The sequence below is a fragment of the Scyliorhinus canicula genome, chromosome 13, assembly GCF_902713615.1.
Source record: "Scyliorhinus canicula chromosome 13, sScyCan1.1, whole genome shotgun sequence".
Classification (NCBI taxonomy): Eukaryota; Metazoa; Chordata; class Chondrichthyes; order Carcharhiniformes; family Scyliorhinidae; genus Scyliorhinus; species Scyliorhinus canicula.
Window position 1 is genome coordinate 5,736,039 of NC_052158.1, and position 14,833 is coordinate 5,750,871.

Here is a 14,833-nt window from a genome sequence, read left to right on the forward strand (position 1 = left end):
ACCCTGGAGCTGTGAAGCATTGATGCTAACCACCATGCTACCATGAGGCCCCACTTTGTCCAAGTGGGGGGAGAGGGGAGAGAACAATGGGGAGACAGACTGCTTGGTGCCAGGGGCAGGCGCTATCAAGTCAGCATGGGTCAGCTGACTCTCGGAAGCACAGTGGGGGGGGGGGGGTGAGCAGGTGTTAAGCTGGAGGTTGACTTGGGGGGTTGGGATGCTACTGTTGTTGCGAGGGGGTCTCACTTTACACAGATGACCTGCTCATGTATATTTCAGACCCGTTGGGAGGGGATGGGGGAAGTAATGCGAATCCTGGGTGAATTTGGCAATTTTTCGGGGTTTAAATTGAACATGGGGGAAAAGCGAGATGTTCATGATCCAGGCAAGAGGACAGGAGAAGAGACTGGGAGAGCTGCTGCTTAGAATGGTAGGAAAGAGCTTTTGATATCTGGGAATCATGACGGCCCGGGAATGGGAGGCACGCCACAAGTTAAACCTATCCCGGCTGGTAGAACAAATGGAAGGGAACTGTAAGAGATGGGACATGGTCCCGCTATCACTGGCGGGGAGGGTACAGACCATGAAAATGACGGTCCTCCCCAGATTTCTGTTTGTCTTTCAGTGCCTCCCCATCTTCATCCCAAAGGCCTTTTTCAAGCGGGTGAATAAGGTTATTTTAGGCTTTGTGTGGATGGGTAAAACCCCGTGAATGAAGAAAGTGTTGCTGGAGAGCAGTCGGAGGGAGGGTGGGTTGGCGCTGCCAAACCTGCAATTACTACTGGGCGGCTAATATAGCCATGATTAGGAAGTGGGTAGTGAGGTGGGGGGGGGGGTCGGCACAGGAGTGGATGGAGGCGGCGTCATGTGAAGATACCAGTTTGGGAGCACTGATAACGGCACCTCTTCCATTCTCGCCAGCCTGATACTCCACAAGTCCGGTGATGGTGGCGGCTCTGAGAATCTGGGGGTAATGGAGGAGATATAAGAGAGTGGAGGGAGCATCGGCTTGGACCCTAATTTATAATAATCATCGGTTTGTACCGGGTAGGCTGGATGGTGGGTTCCGGAGATGGCAAAGGGCAGGAATTAGAAGGATGGGGAATCTATTTATAGATGGGAGCTTTCCCAGCTTGAAAGCCTTTGAGGATAAATTTAAATTGCCAGCAGGAATGGTTTTAGGTATTTGCAGGTGCGAGACTTCCTGAGAAAACAGGTGCCGGCTGTGGTAGTCTAGTTAGATGTATTACAGTACCTATCAATGCTGGAACACCACTGATGGATAATGCATGTTGTCTATTGGTTGAGACTGTATAGTAGCTCCGCCCAGCAAGGCTTACTAAAGCCTTCAGTTGTACTACAACCTCGCTTTAGTAGTCATTGATTGTGCATCAATTTAATAAGCTAGATTTAAAGAATGGAGCTCCGAATCAAGCCAGAGTGTCTGCAATTCAGCCCCCACGCAGTAAACTTGGCAGCGACTTTCAAGCACTGGCTAGCGTGCTTCAACGGCTACCTCGGAACGGCAGAAAACACACCCACAAGAGAACAGAAACTGCAGATCCTGCACTCGAGGGTGAGCCCAGAAGTCTACACCCTCATCGAGGACGTGGACGACTTCGATGCTGTGATGGAGTTGCTGATCGGACATTACATTCGCCCTGTGAATCAGTCTACACCCGGCATCTGCAGGCATTGAGGCGACAAATTCCTGGTGAGTCACTCGCAGAATGCTACCATGCACTCCTAATGTTGGGGAGAAACTGCAGCTGTTCGCATGTTTCAGCAAATGACCACACTGAACTGTTAATTCGGGACGCTTTCATTGCGGGTATGCTGTCTTCTCAAATCCGCCAGCGTTTGCTGGAGAAAGAAACTCTAAGCCTCAAGGAGGCTCGGGCCCTTGCCAGCTCCCTGGATGTGGCCTCCCGAAACGCCCGCGCCTACGCTCCCGGCCATGCGGCAGCCCCCTGGGCGGCGTGGAATCCCTCTGCAGCCGACTCTGAGGCAATGCCCCACACTCCCTCACAAGCTTGCGCTGCACGATGGCCCAGCAACCCAGGGGGGCCCCGCTGCTATTTCTGCGGACAAGCCAAACACCCCCGACAGCGCTGCCCAGCCCGTTCGTCCACCTGGAAAGGGTGCGGCAAAAAGGGCCATTTTGTGGTGGCATGTCAGGCCCGGTCGGTCGCTGCGGTCTCCGGAAGAGAATGCGGACTGCCACTACAGCCCTCTCCGCGGGCCACGTGCGGTCAGCGTGCGCTGCTATCTTCCTCCTCCAGGGCCACGTGTGGCCTCCGGGCGCCGCCATCTTGTTCCACGGACGCCGCGTGCGATGGATGGGCGCCGCTATTTTGTGCACCCACAGCCACGTGCGACCAGTGGGGGCCGCCATCTTGGATGGACTCCCAGGGTCCCGGTGCAGATACCACAGCTGCTGCCACGTTTAGCCTCGAGACCCTGGACCAGTCTCCGTCTCGAACACTCTGAACTGCTACTACAATGGTGCTAATCAACGGACATGAGACGTCCTGCTTAATCGACTCTGGGAGCACGGAGAGCTTCATACACCCCGACAGGGTAAAGCGCTGTTCTCTCCTCGTGCACCCTATTAATCAAAAAATCTCCCTGGCCTCCGGTTCCCACTCAGTAGAGATAAAGGGGTTCTGTGTAGCAAATCTCACAGTCCAGGGAAGGGAGTTCAAAAATTACCGGCTCTACGGCCTTCCCTACCTCTGCGCAGCCACACTCCTCGGGTTAGACTTCCAGTGCAACCTTCAAAGTCTAACATTCAAATTTGGCGCCCCTATACGCATTCTCACTGTCTGTAGCCTCACGACCCTCAAGGTCGATCTGCCTTCCCTGTTTGCGAATCTCACCCTGGATTGCAAACCTGTCGCCAACAGGAGCAGATGGTACAGTGTCCAGGACTAGATCTTTATTAGGTCAGAGGTCCAATGGCTACTGAGGGAAGGAGTCATTGAAGCTAGCAACAGGCCCTGGAGAGCTCAAGTAGTGGTGGTAAAGACCGGGGAGAAGAATAGGATGGTCATAGACTACGGTCAGACCATCGACAGGTTTACGCAGGTGGACACGTACCCTCTCCCCCGCATATCCGACCTGGTAAACAGGATCGCGCAATACAAGGTCTTCTCCATGGTGGACCTTAAGTCCGCCTACCACCAGCTCCCCATCCGCACGAGTGACCGCAAGTACACTGCCTTTGAGGCAGATGGGCGGCTCTCCCACTTTTTAAGGGTTCCTTTCGGTGTCACTAATGGGGTCTCGGTCTTCCAGCGAGAGATGGACCGAATAGTTGACCAATACTGTTTACAGGCAACATTCCCGTATCTCGATAATGTCACCATCTGCGGCCACGACACCAACCTCCGAAAATTCCTCCTTACCACGAAAATCCTTAACCTTACGTATAACAAGGATAAATGCGTGTTTAGCACCGACCACTAGCCATCCTCAGCTACATAGTGCAAAATGGAGTGATAGGCCCCGACCCTGAACGCATGCGCCTCCTTATGGAGTTCCCCCTTCCTCACTGCTCCAAGGCCCTGAAGCGTTGCCTAGATTTTTTCTCTTATTACGCCCAGTGGGTCCCCAACTATGCAGATAAGGCCCATCCTCTGATCCAATGCACAGTTTTTCCCCTGTCGATAGAGGCCCGCCAGGCCTTCAGCTGCATCAAAACAGATATTGCAAAGGCCACGATGCACGCCATCGATGAGTCCCTCCCCTTCCAGGTCGAGAGCGATGCGTCTGACAGCTCTGGCTAAGCAGGCAGACCCGTGGCCTTCTTCTCATGTACCCTCCATTCTTCCGAAATCCACCACTCCTCAGTCGAAAAGGAGGCCCAAGCCATAGTAGAAGCTGTGTGACATTGGAGGCATTACCTGGCCGGCAGCAGATTCACTCTCCTCACTGATCAACGGTCGGTCGCCTTTCTGTTCGATAATGCACAGTGGGGCAAGATAAAGAACGATAAGATCTTGCGGTGGAGGATCGAACTCTCCACCTATAACTATGAGACCTTGTATCGTCCCGGGAAGCTAAATGAGCCTCCTGATGCCCTGTCCCGCGGCACATGTACCAACGCACAAGTGGACCGCCTCCGAGCCCTCCACGAGGACCTCTGCCACCCGGGGGGTCACTCGCTTCTTCCATTTTGTCAAGACCCGCAACCTGCCCTATTCCATCGAGGAGGTCAGGACAGTCACCAGGAATTGGCAAATCGGCGTGGAGTGCAAGCCGCACTTCTACCGGCCAGAGAAAGCGCACCTGATAAAGGCTTCCCGTCCCTTTGAACGCCTCAGCATGGACTTCAAAGGTCCCCTCCCTCCACCGACCGCAACACGTACTTCCTGAACGTGACTGATGAGTACTCATGATTCCCATTCGTCATCCCCTGCCCCAACATGACCGCAACCACAATCATCAAAGCCCTCCATAGCATCTTTACACTGTTCGGGTTCCCCGCTTATATACATAGTGATAGGGGGTCCTCCTTTATGAGCGATGAACTGCGCCAATTCCTGCTCAGCAAGGGCATTGCCTCGAGCAGGACGACCAGTTACAAACCCCGGGTAATGGACAGGTAGAGAGGGAGAAAGGAACGGTCTAGAAGACCGTCCTACTGGCCCTTCGGTCTGAAATCTCCCAGTCTCCCGCTGGCAGGAAATCCTCCCGGATGCCCTCCACTCCATCTGGTCCCTGCTCTGCACACAACCAACCAAACACCTCACGAATGTCTCCTTGTTTTCCCCAGGAAGTCCTCCACTGGGACCTCGCTCCCGACCTGGCTGGCAGCCCCCGAACCCATCCTGCTCCGAAAAAACGTGCGGGAGCACAAGTCGGACCCGTTGGTCGAGAGGGTCCATCTTCTTCATGCTAACCCCCAGTACGCCTACGTGGAGTACTCCGACGGCCAACAAGACACGGTCTCCCTACGAGACCTGGCACCCGCCGGGTCCCCACGCACACCCCCACCACCAATCCCACCCACCATCCCACCGGGGCATCTTACAGCTGCCCCCTTCCCAGGAGGATCAGTTCTTCTGCTGGCCCCATCTAGGCCCCCCCCCCCCGCCCACCGACGTACCCTGCAGACGCTCCCTTCAAAGGTCAATCAGCTTCCCCACCAACGCTGTCTAGGGGTGTTGAAGCTGCCACAGATCAAAACCACGCTCCCGGAGTCATAGGCGCCCGAACCTCCACCGGCGTCACCACCGAAGCTTTGACAATCACAGAGGGCGACCAGGGCCCCCGATTGACTGATTGCTTCACTATAACATGGATATAGTTAATTGTGAAATTGTAAAATATTTTGTAAATAGTTATGATTATAAGTCAAAACGCTGTACGGAGGTATTACGGTACCTCCATAACCATAAATCCTACCATGTTACAAAGTTGTAATACCAAGCCACCACCCCCGCCGGACTCTTTTTTTTAACAGGGGGTGAATGTGGTAGCCTGGTTAGAGGTATTACGGTACCTAGCAATGCTGGAACACCATTGGTGGATAATGCATATTGTCTATTGGTCGAGCCTGTAGGGTAGCTCCGCCCTGCAAGGCGGGGTATAAGAGCCCGTGCCGCCCCAGCAGCTTCCATTCTGTACCTGAGCTGCTGGGGGAAACATCTAGCTTATTAAAGCCTTCAGTTGTACTACAACCTCGCTTTAGTAGTCATTGATTGTGCATCACGGGCCTTTCTGTTGCTGCCGCCACGGGGGATAGAGTAGTTTTCAGTACCTGGGTGGGAGAGGGGAAGGTAATGGATATTTACCAGGATTTTGGGAGGCGGAGGAAATTCCGGTGGAGTAGCTTAAGGGGAAGTGGGAGGACGAGCTAGGAGGAGAGATAGAAGCGAGTCTATGGGCGGATGCCCTAAGCAGGGTTAATACCTCCTCATCATGTGCCAGGCTCAGTCTGACACAGTTCAAGGTAGTCCACCGGGCACACATGACAGTGGCTAGGATGAGTACGTTTTTCGGGGTAGAGGATAGGTGTGCGAGGTACGCGGGAAGCCCAGCAAATCATGTCCACATGTTTTGGGCCTGAAGCTTGGAGGGTTTTGGCAGGGTTTCGCTAAGGCAATGTCCACGGTACTAAAAACATGGGTGGTGCCGAGTCCGGAGGTAGCGATCTTTGGAGTGTCGGAAGAGACAGTAGTTCAGGGGACAAAAGAGGCCGACGTCTTGGCCTTTGCCTCCCTGGTAGCCCGGAGATGGATCGTGTTAATGTGGAGGGACTCGAAGCCCCCGAGTATAGAGACCTGGGTTAGTGACATGGCTGGGTTTCTCAGTCTCGAGAAAATAAAGTTCGCCTTTAGAGGGTCAATGGTCAGGTTCACCCGGAAGTGGCAGCCGTTCGTCGACTTTCTCGGGGAAAATTAAAATGTCAGCAGATGCAGAATTCCAAGCGGGAGGTGGGGGAGAGGTCCGGATTGCTGTTTTATGGTTGGGGTGTGTGAAGATTGGGCTGGGGGGGGGGGGGTAAATGTTTATTATACCATGTTGATGTCATTGTTAATGTTATTATTATAAAAATTTTCAAATACATTAAATATTCTTTAAAAATCAGGACAGAGGAACTTATCTGAGTTTTACCAGGGTTAATGACATCCAGCATTTCTCTCCACATGAGGAACGGTAAAGGGCTGTTGAATTTTCCGATGGACAGGACACCATCTGCTAGTGACAGCTTTTTACCCTCATCTCTAATCCTGTAAATATTAAAGAGTTGATTATAAATTGACCATAAACACTTTGCTGAGTAATTTTACCAACTTGCCCTGAGTTTCAGTAAAGTTCATGTCCTACCTCCTCTCCCCAGATGCTTCCTCCTGAAATAAACAAAACACAAATCTGAGTTGACAGAGACGGACTGTCTATATCCAGAAAGCAGAAATGACCCTCACATTGTTACAAGCTGCTGAGAATTGTCAATTCCCATTGACAGCAACTGAGAGGCTTCAACTAACAGCAAAGATTGATTAACTTTACTGCAGAAAAGAGAAGACCTGACAGAGATCTTTCAAATAATGAAAGGGGTCGGATTTGATAGATTCAGTGAAGATGTTTCCACTTGTGGAGAATCCAGAAATAGGGATAGAAACATAATATAGTTACAAATACATCCAATCGGGAGTTCAGGAGAAACTTCTTTCCCGAGAGAGTGATGAGAATGTGGAACTCACTATCACAGGGGTTGGAATTTACTCCAGTCTGTCACAGCAGCGAGCATGGTGTCCGGACATAGGGGGCAGGATTCTCCGACCCTGCGGCTGTGTCTGCAGGATCCAGCTGGTCTTACGACCAAAACGTCGGCGCCACCCCCACACCGATCCTCTGCCCGGTGGGGGGGGCTCACAGCTGCGCAGGGTGAAGCCCCCAGCTTTACCTGCGGATCGGGCCAGGGAATGGTTGAGTCCGTGGCCGCGTATGTGCACGGCGGCGGCCTGCGGCAGCCACGCTGTGAAACATGGCGCCGCCCGCCCGCAGACACACCCTGCCAAAAACTGCTCCCCTGTAATCAGCTTCACCACCCCCTGACCACCCCCACCCCGCCGAAGCTCCCTCTGCCAGCGGAATCTCTCCCCCCCCCCCCCCCCCCCCCCCCCGCTGACTGTGAAGTGGCAAGATCCAAGGGTCTGGCACTGCAGTCAAGAAGGAGGGTCAAGAACGGTCAACCTGGCTCCCGGGCCTACAATTCACACCAGAAGGAGCAGCCGGGTGGGGAATTGGAATTTATCAGCCAAATCCCAGGGAGAGTGGGGCTGAGGTTTTTAAAATAACTTCAGGGTAACAACCAAATCCTGGGGGGATTTGGGTTTGAATTGAGGAAGGTTTGGGCTGAAATGTGGGGTTTTGTCTGTGGATTTTCAGGAGAGGCTTTTTAATAAGTTGTGGTGATTTGTGTGTTTATATGGAAGCCGAGGTTAAATTGTGGAGGGATTTAAATTGGAAAAACAATTAAATGCTGTGTAATGTTATTTACACGAGTTTAGAGCTCTTTGTATTCAGGTATTGGGAGTGTTTTTCTAAAAAAACCAGTTTGTGGTTGAGTCTGCGCAATTAACATAGAACAGTACAGCACAGAACAGGCCCTTCGGCCCTCAATGTTGTACCGAGCATTGTCCGAAACCAAGATCAAGCTATCCCACTCCCTGTCATTCTGGTGTGCTCCATGTGCCGATCCAATAACCGCTTGAAAGTTCCTAAAGTGTCCGACTCCACTATCACAGCAGGCAGTCCATTCCACAGCCTAACCACTCTCTGAGTAAAGAACCTACCTCGGACATCCCTCCTGTATCTCCCACCCAGAATCTTATAGTTATGCCCCCTTGTAACAACTACATCCACCCGAGGAAATTGTCTCTGAACGTCCACTCTATCTATCCCCCTCATCATCTTATAAACCTCTATTTAGTCGCCTCTCATCCTCCTCCGCACCAAAGAGAAAATCCCTCGCTCCCTCAACCTTTCCTCATAAGACCTATCCTGCAAACCAGGCAGCATCCTGGTAAATCTCCTTTGCACCCTTTCCAATGCTTCCACATCCTTCCTATAGTGAGGTGACCAGAACTGCACACAATACTCCAAATGTGGTCTCACCAGGGTCATGTACAGTTGCAGCATAACCTCATGGCTCTTAAACTCAAGCCCCCTGTTAATAAACGCTAACACACCATAGGCCTTCTTCACGGCTCTATCCACTTGAGTGGCAACCAAGATCAAAGCCAAAGGCTCTGCAATCTCATCCCTTGCCTCTCAAAGAATCCTTGGCTATATCCCATCTGCCCCAGGGGACTTGTTGACCCTAAGATTTTTCAAAATTGCTAATACATCCTTCCTCAGAACATCTACCTCCTCCAGCGTACCCGCCTGTATCGCACTCTCTTCCTCAAAAACATGGCCCCTCTCCTTGGTGAACACTGAAGAAAAGTATTCATTCAATGCCTCTCCTATTTCTTCTGACTCCATGCACAAGTTCCCACTACTGTCCTTGACCGGCCTTAACCTCAGCTTGGCCATTCTTTATTTCTCACATAGAGTAAAAAGCCTTGGAGTCTTCCTTGATCCAACCCGCCAAGGACTTCTCATTCCCCCTCCTAGCTCTCCTTAGCCCCTTTTTTTTAGCTCATTCCTTGCTACCTTGTAACTCTCAAGCGACCCAACTGAACCTTGTTTTCTCATTGTGGTAGTCACTACTGTTGTATTATATTGCATATCCTGGTATTACGGTTAGGCCCCTGTACTACAGGTACGGGGGTAGATCCCTGCCTGCTGGCTCTGCCCAGTAGGCGGAGTATAAATGTGTGGGCTCTCCGAACAGCAGCCATTTCGCCAGCTGCTGTAGGAGGTCACACATCTCTGTGTAATAAAGCCTCAATTACTCTCTACTCCCGTCTCGTCGTAATTTATAGTGCATCACTCATCCTTACATACGCTTCCTTTTTCCTCTTGACAAGACATTCAACCTCTTTTGTGAACCATGATTCCCTCACACGGCCATTTCCTCCCTGCCTGACAGGGACATACCTGTTAAGGACACGCAGTATTTGTTCCTTGAAAAGCTCCACTTTTCATTTGTGCCTTTCCCAGACAGTTTCTGTTCCCATCTTATGCTCCCTAATCCTTGTCTTATTGCATCATAATTACCCCTCCCCCAATTATAAACCTTGCCCTGCCATCTGGCCCTATCACTCTCCATTGTAATAGTGAAAGTCACTGAATTGTGGTCACTATCTCCAAAGTGCTCTCCCACAAACAAATCTAACACTTGGCCTGGTTCATTACCCAGTACCAAATCCAATGTGCCCTCCCCTCTTGTTGGCCTATTCACATATTGTGTCAGGAAACCCTCCTGCACACACTGCATAAAAACTGCCCCATCTGAACTATTCGACCTATAGAGGTTCCAATCAATATTTGGAAAGTTAAAGTCACCCATGACAACTACCCTGAGACCTCCACACCTATCCATAATCTGTTTTGCAATTTCTTCCTCCACATCTCTATTACTATTTGGGGGCCTATAGAAAACTCCTAACAATGTGACCGCTCCTTTCCTATTTCTAACTTCGGCCCATATGACCTCAGGAGGCAGATCCCCTTCGAACTGCCTTTCTGCAGCCGATAAACTATCCTTGATTAACAATGCAACTCCTCCACCTCTTTTACCACCTTCCCTACTCTTACTGAAACATCTATACCCCGGAACTTCCAACAACCATTCCTGTCCCTGATCTAGCCATGTCTCTGTAATGACCACAACATCGTAGTCCCAAGTACCAATCCACGCTCCAAGTTCACCTACCTTATTCCGGATGCTCCTTGCATTGAAGTAGACACACTTCAACCCACCTTTCTGTCTGCCGGTACACCTTGTCTGCCTGCAACATTGATACCCTCAGTGCCTCACTACTCTCAACACTGGCTTCTGGACAACGGCTCATTTTCCCACCCCCCTGACAAATTAGTTTAAACCCCCCCCGAAGAACCGCAGCAAATTTTCCTCCCAGGATATTGGTTCAGGTGCAAGTAATCCTGTCTGTACAGATCCCACCTTCCCCAGAATGTGCTCCAATTATCCACGTAACTGAAACCCTCCCTCCTGCACCATCCCTGCAGCCACGTGTTTATCTGCATTCTCTCCCTGTTCCTCACCTCGCCAGCACATGGCATCGGCAACAAACCAGAGATGACAACATGGTTTGTCCTGGCTCTCAGCTTCTACCCTAGCTCCCTAAATTCCTGTTTTAAATCCCCGTCCCTTCTCTTACCTATGTCATTGGTACCGATGTGTACCACGACTTGTGACTGTTCCCCCTCCCCCTTTCTGAAAACACGGTCCGAGACGTCACGGACCCTGGCACCCGGGAGGCAGCATTCCATCCGTGAGTCTCTTTCGCTGCCACAGAACCGTTTATCTGTCCCTTTAACTATCGAGTCCCCAATAACTATTGCTCTCCTGCTCTCCCTCCTTCCCTTCTGAGACACAGGGACGGACTCAGTGCTGGAGATCCGTTCACCGTGACTTACCCCTGGTAGGTCGTACCCCTCAACAGTATCCAAAACAGTATACTTGTTACTAAGGGGAACAACCACAGAGGATCCCTGCACTGACTGCTTCCTCCCAGCATCTCTCACCGTCACCTATCTATCTTGATTCTTCGGAGTAACTACATCCCTGAAGCTACTATCTATGACCACCTCTGCCTCACAAATGATCTGAAGTTCATCCAGATCCAGCTCCACTTCCCTAACGCGGTTTCTGAGGAGCTGGATATGGCTGCACTTCCCACAGGTGAAATCCGCAGGGACACCGATGGCGTCCCTCACCTCAAACATTCTGCAGGAGGAACATTGCACTGTTTTCCCTGCCATCCCCCCAAATAACTTTTTAAAAATAATATTTATTGTCACAAGTAGGCTTACATTAACACTGCAATGAAGTTACTGCGAAAAGCCGCTAGGCGCCACATTCCGGTGCCTGTTCGGGTAAACAGAGGGAGAAGTCAGAATGTCCAATTCACCTAACAGCACATCTATCGGGACTTGTGGGAGGAAACCGGAGCACCCGGAGGAAACCCACAAAGACACGGAGAACGTGCAGACTCCGGACAGACAGTGACCCAAGTCAGGAATCTAACCTGGGACCCTGGCACTGTGAAGCAACAGTACAAACCACTGTGCAAACCACTGTGCCACCCAATGTTTATAAGAACCATCAGTCAGAGGAAACAGGAGTATGAACCTCTTACAGTCCCTCAATCAGGTACAGTGCAACTGAACAAGGGCATTCCCGCAACATCCTCAATCCCACCATCTCTCCCCCCACCCCCTCCCAGGATTCCACCAGTAATCCCAACAGGGTTTGATTTTCAGGCTTCCCGTATTGTGCGACCCCTGCTCATTGCTGGGGGAATACCAGTGACAGCAGGATGAGAACATTAATTGCCCTGTTAAGGGGCTGAATTGGTTACAGGAAGGCTGTCCCATAAGACTTACCACCACTGACTTAATCTGTGTAGAGATGGAAAGACAACAGAAACTCCACACAGTGACATTCCCCATGTCCCCTTCCACTCACCCCACACCCTGACTAAATGTACCCTGGGGGGGAACAGCATTAAATTCAACCCGCCTAGGGAAAGCCAGGGATACATTTAAGGAGAAGCTGGATAAACACATGAGGGAGAAAGGAACAGAAGGATATATTGACAGGGAAATGAAGTAGGATGGGAGGAGGCTCGTGTGGATCGTGTTGTGACTGTGAACTTTCACTGAACTAAACTGAAATATAATCCCTCACCTTCAGAAATCTCACTCCGTCTTTTTCATCCAACTGGTTTTCCAAATTTGAGAGTTTCTCCTGAATAGAATTTAAATTCTCCTGAATTTCACAAAGATTTTCCTCCATTGGTTTTAGAATTTTTTCCTTTTCTTCCCTGAGATCTTGGATGAAACGCTGCTCTTTCTCAGTGAGAATCTGGTGCATTTTAGTGAACTCGGATGTGATGTGATTCTGCAGACTGACCCACTGTTTCTATAAGAAGAAACATTAAAAATAATATGTTTCTGTCATAAAAACAAAATAATGAATTAAATTTGGAAGCTCAGCACAGGGAGACTTTACCCTAATTTGGGAAATCTTCTGTTTCTGCTGCTGCTCCATTTCTAGAACCGTCGATTTCTTCTGTGTGAGAGAATCTAAGGAAGATTTCACCCCATCCTCGGATTGGGAGAAAAAAATCAGAAAATAATATTGTTAGGCCCTGAAAATGAGATCAAATAACCAGGGGATCAAATCTGTTCCCTTTTACCTTGTAGATTTCAACAGCTTCTTTAATCGGGATGAAGCGGTGTTCTCTGTGTTCCTGTGAAACTACACAATTCACACAGATCAATTTCTTGTCAGTTTCACAAAACAGCTTCAGTTCTTCCTGATGTTCCTCACAGTGAAGGTTACTTTCCTTCTCTTCCCGATTCAGCTTCAATTTTCGAGCTTTCTCAGCCAGATTCGCTAAGGCCCAACTTTCCGTGAGGTTTCTTTCTGGAAACTCCTGTCGACATTCCGGGCAGGAGTTTTTCTCCTTCTTTTCCCAACGCTGGGTGATACAGGAGCGGCAGAAGTTGTGTCCACACTCCAGTGAAACCGGATCAGTGAAGAAATCAAGACAAATGGGACAAATTGCCTCCTCAGTCCAACTCTCCTCTTGTTGTCTGGAAGCCATGTTCACACTCAGCACTTCCTGATTCAAACCACTTTCAGTTCCAATGTTCCTGTTCTGCTGCTGAACACATTCAGTTCAGTAACTCCCTCATGACGTTCACTGCAATCCTCAAGGAATTATTGTTATTTGCCGCTCTTGGTCCCGCCCACTTTGAGAGCTGGAGATAAAACCCGGAGCAGAATAAAGAATAAACCGGGTTAGATGGAGTGACAGGGAATAATTGAACCCAGGCGATGAGAGTGAAGGTCTGTTAGTGGTGGGGGTGGGTGGAGAGAGGATGGGAGGAGGTGGGGATTTTGTCCTGTGAGTGACTGGCAGCCTGCTGCTTTCCTTCATTAACTTCTGTCTCAAAGCAGCCCCAGGCATGGATATTCAAACTGTGTTTTACTTTGTGGGAAACACAAACTGAAACATATTGTCCAGCTCCTCCTGACCTGTCCCTTTAAATGCACTATTCCCCAATAATGCTGGCCGAACCAACAACCGTAATATCCCTTAAATGTATAAAAATATGCGGCGGGATTCTCTGTTCGTGAGGCTAAGTGTTGGAGCCGGCGCAGGATTCGTCGAGTTTCACAACAGCAAAGCTGGCGCCACACCTGGACCGATTCGGCTACTGTTGAGGGGTTAGCACCGGCGCCACGTGGAACACAATCTATTCCAATGAGAAACGGTGCTGGATTGGCCAGGTCTGAGATTGACACTCAGGAGGCTGACAAGCTGCAGCAACACAGACACACTTCACTCCCCACACACACCATCCCAGCCAACAAGACGGCAGCGAGGAGAGCAGAACCCCGGAGACACCGAGCTGGAGACCCTGCTGGATGTGGTGGAGGAGAGGCGTGCGACCCTGTACCCCGGCCTGGGAAGGAGGCTGCCAGCCGCCGCCGTTCAGCGTGCCTGGGCGCAGGTGGCAGATGCGGTTAGTGCCGTGAGCAACACCATCCGGCCCAGTCAGCAGTACCGGAAAAATCTGTCCGACCTCCTCAGGGCGGCCATGGTGAGTAGGCAGCGCTGTGCCCCTGGCACCCACCCCTATCCCACACACACATAACCCCCTCCCCTCCAACCCGGCGTGCAGTCGAATCCCCCCCACCCTGAACCACATGCCGGCCGCCATGGCCGGGTGCCCTGGCGACTGAAGCCACCAGATACCCACCCCCTGGGCCGCATGCATTGGACTGTCTAACGCTGTCGTTTTCTGTTAACCCCCGCCAGGAAATGTCCGCTCAGAACCGCCGGGAGTGGGAGATAACTGGAGGAGGACCACCGGACCCTCACTGTGGCACTGTGACCTGAACGTGGTCGGCGGCCTGGAGAATGGGAGGTTGCCAGGGTGGAGGGCGGCCATGGGCAAGGAGGTGAGACCCGGAGTTACGGTTCCCCATGACATGTGTGTCAAACCGCAACCCCCCCCCCAAACCACCCCAACCCTCACCCTCAACCCCACACCACCCTCGCCCTCAGCCCCGCACCACCCTCAGCCCCACACCACCATCTCACCCTCAACCCCACACCACCCTGACCCCCAACCTCACCCTCACCCCACCAGCCTGACCCTCAGCCACGCACCACCC

At 51.2% G+C, this 14,833-nt stretch overlaps 1 protein-coding gene across 1 annotated transcript in view; it reads right to left on the reverse strand.

Annotated features, from left to right (window-relative positions):
• Positions 1-13,419, reverse strand: part of LOC119975832 (zinc-binding protein A33-like) — a 30,701-nt gene extending 17,282 nt beyond the window's left edge. The window contains exons 1-5 of the mRNA XM_038815711.1: positions 12,843-13,419; positions 12,656-12,751; positions 12,332-12,565; positions 6,835-6,857; positions 6,622-6,737 (exon numbers count right to left, since the gene is read on the reverse strand). Of these exons, the coding sequence (XP_038671639.1) occupies positions 6,622-6,737; positions 6,835-6,857; positions 12,332-12,565; positions 12,656-12,751; positions 12,843-13,253 (880 nt within the window). The 5' untranslated portion in view covers positions 13,254-13,419. The remainder of the gene's footprint in view (positions 1-6,621; positions 6,738-6,834; positions 6,858-12,331; positions 12,566-12,655; positions 12,752-12,842) is intronic.
• Positions 13,420-14,833: the final 1,414 nt, after the last annotated feature.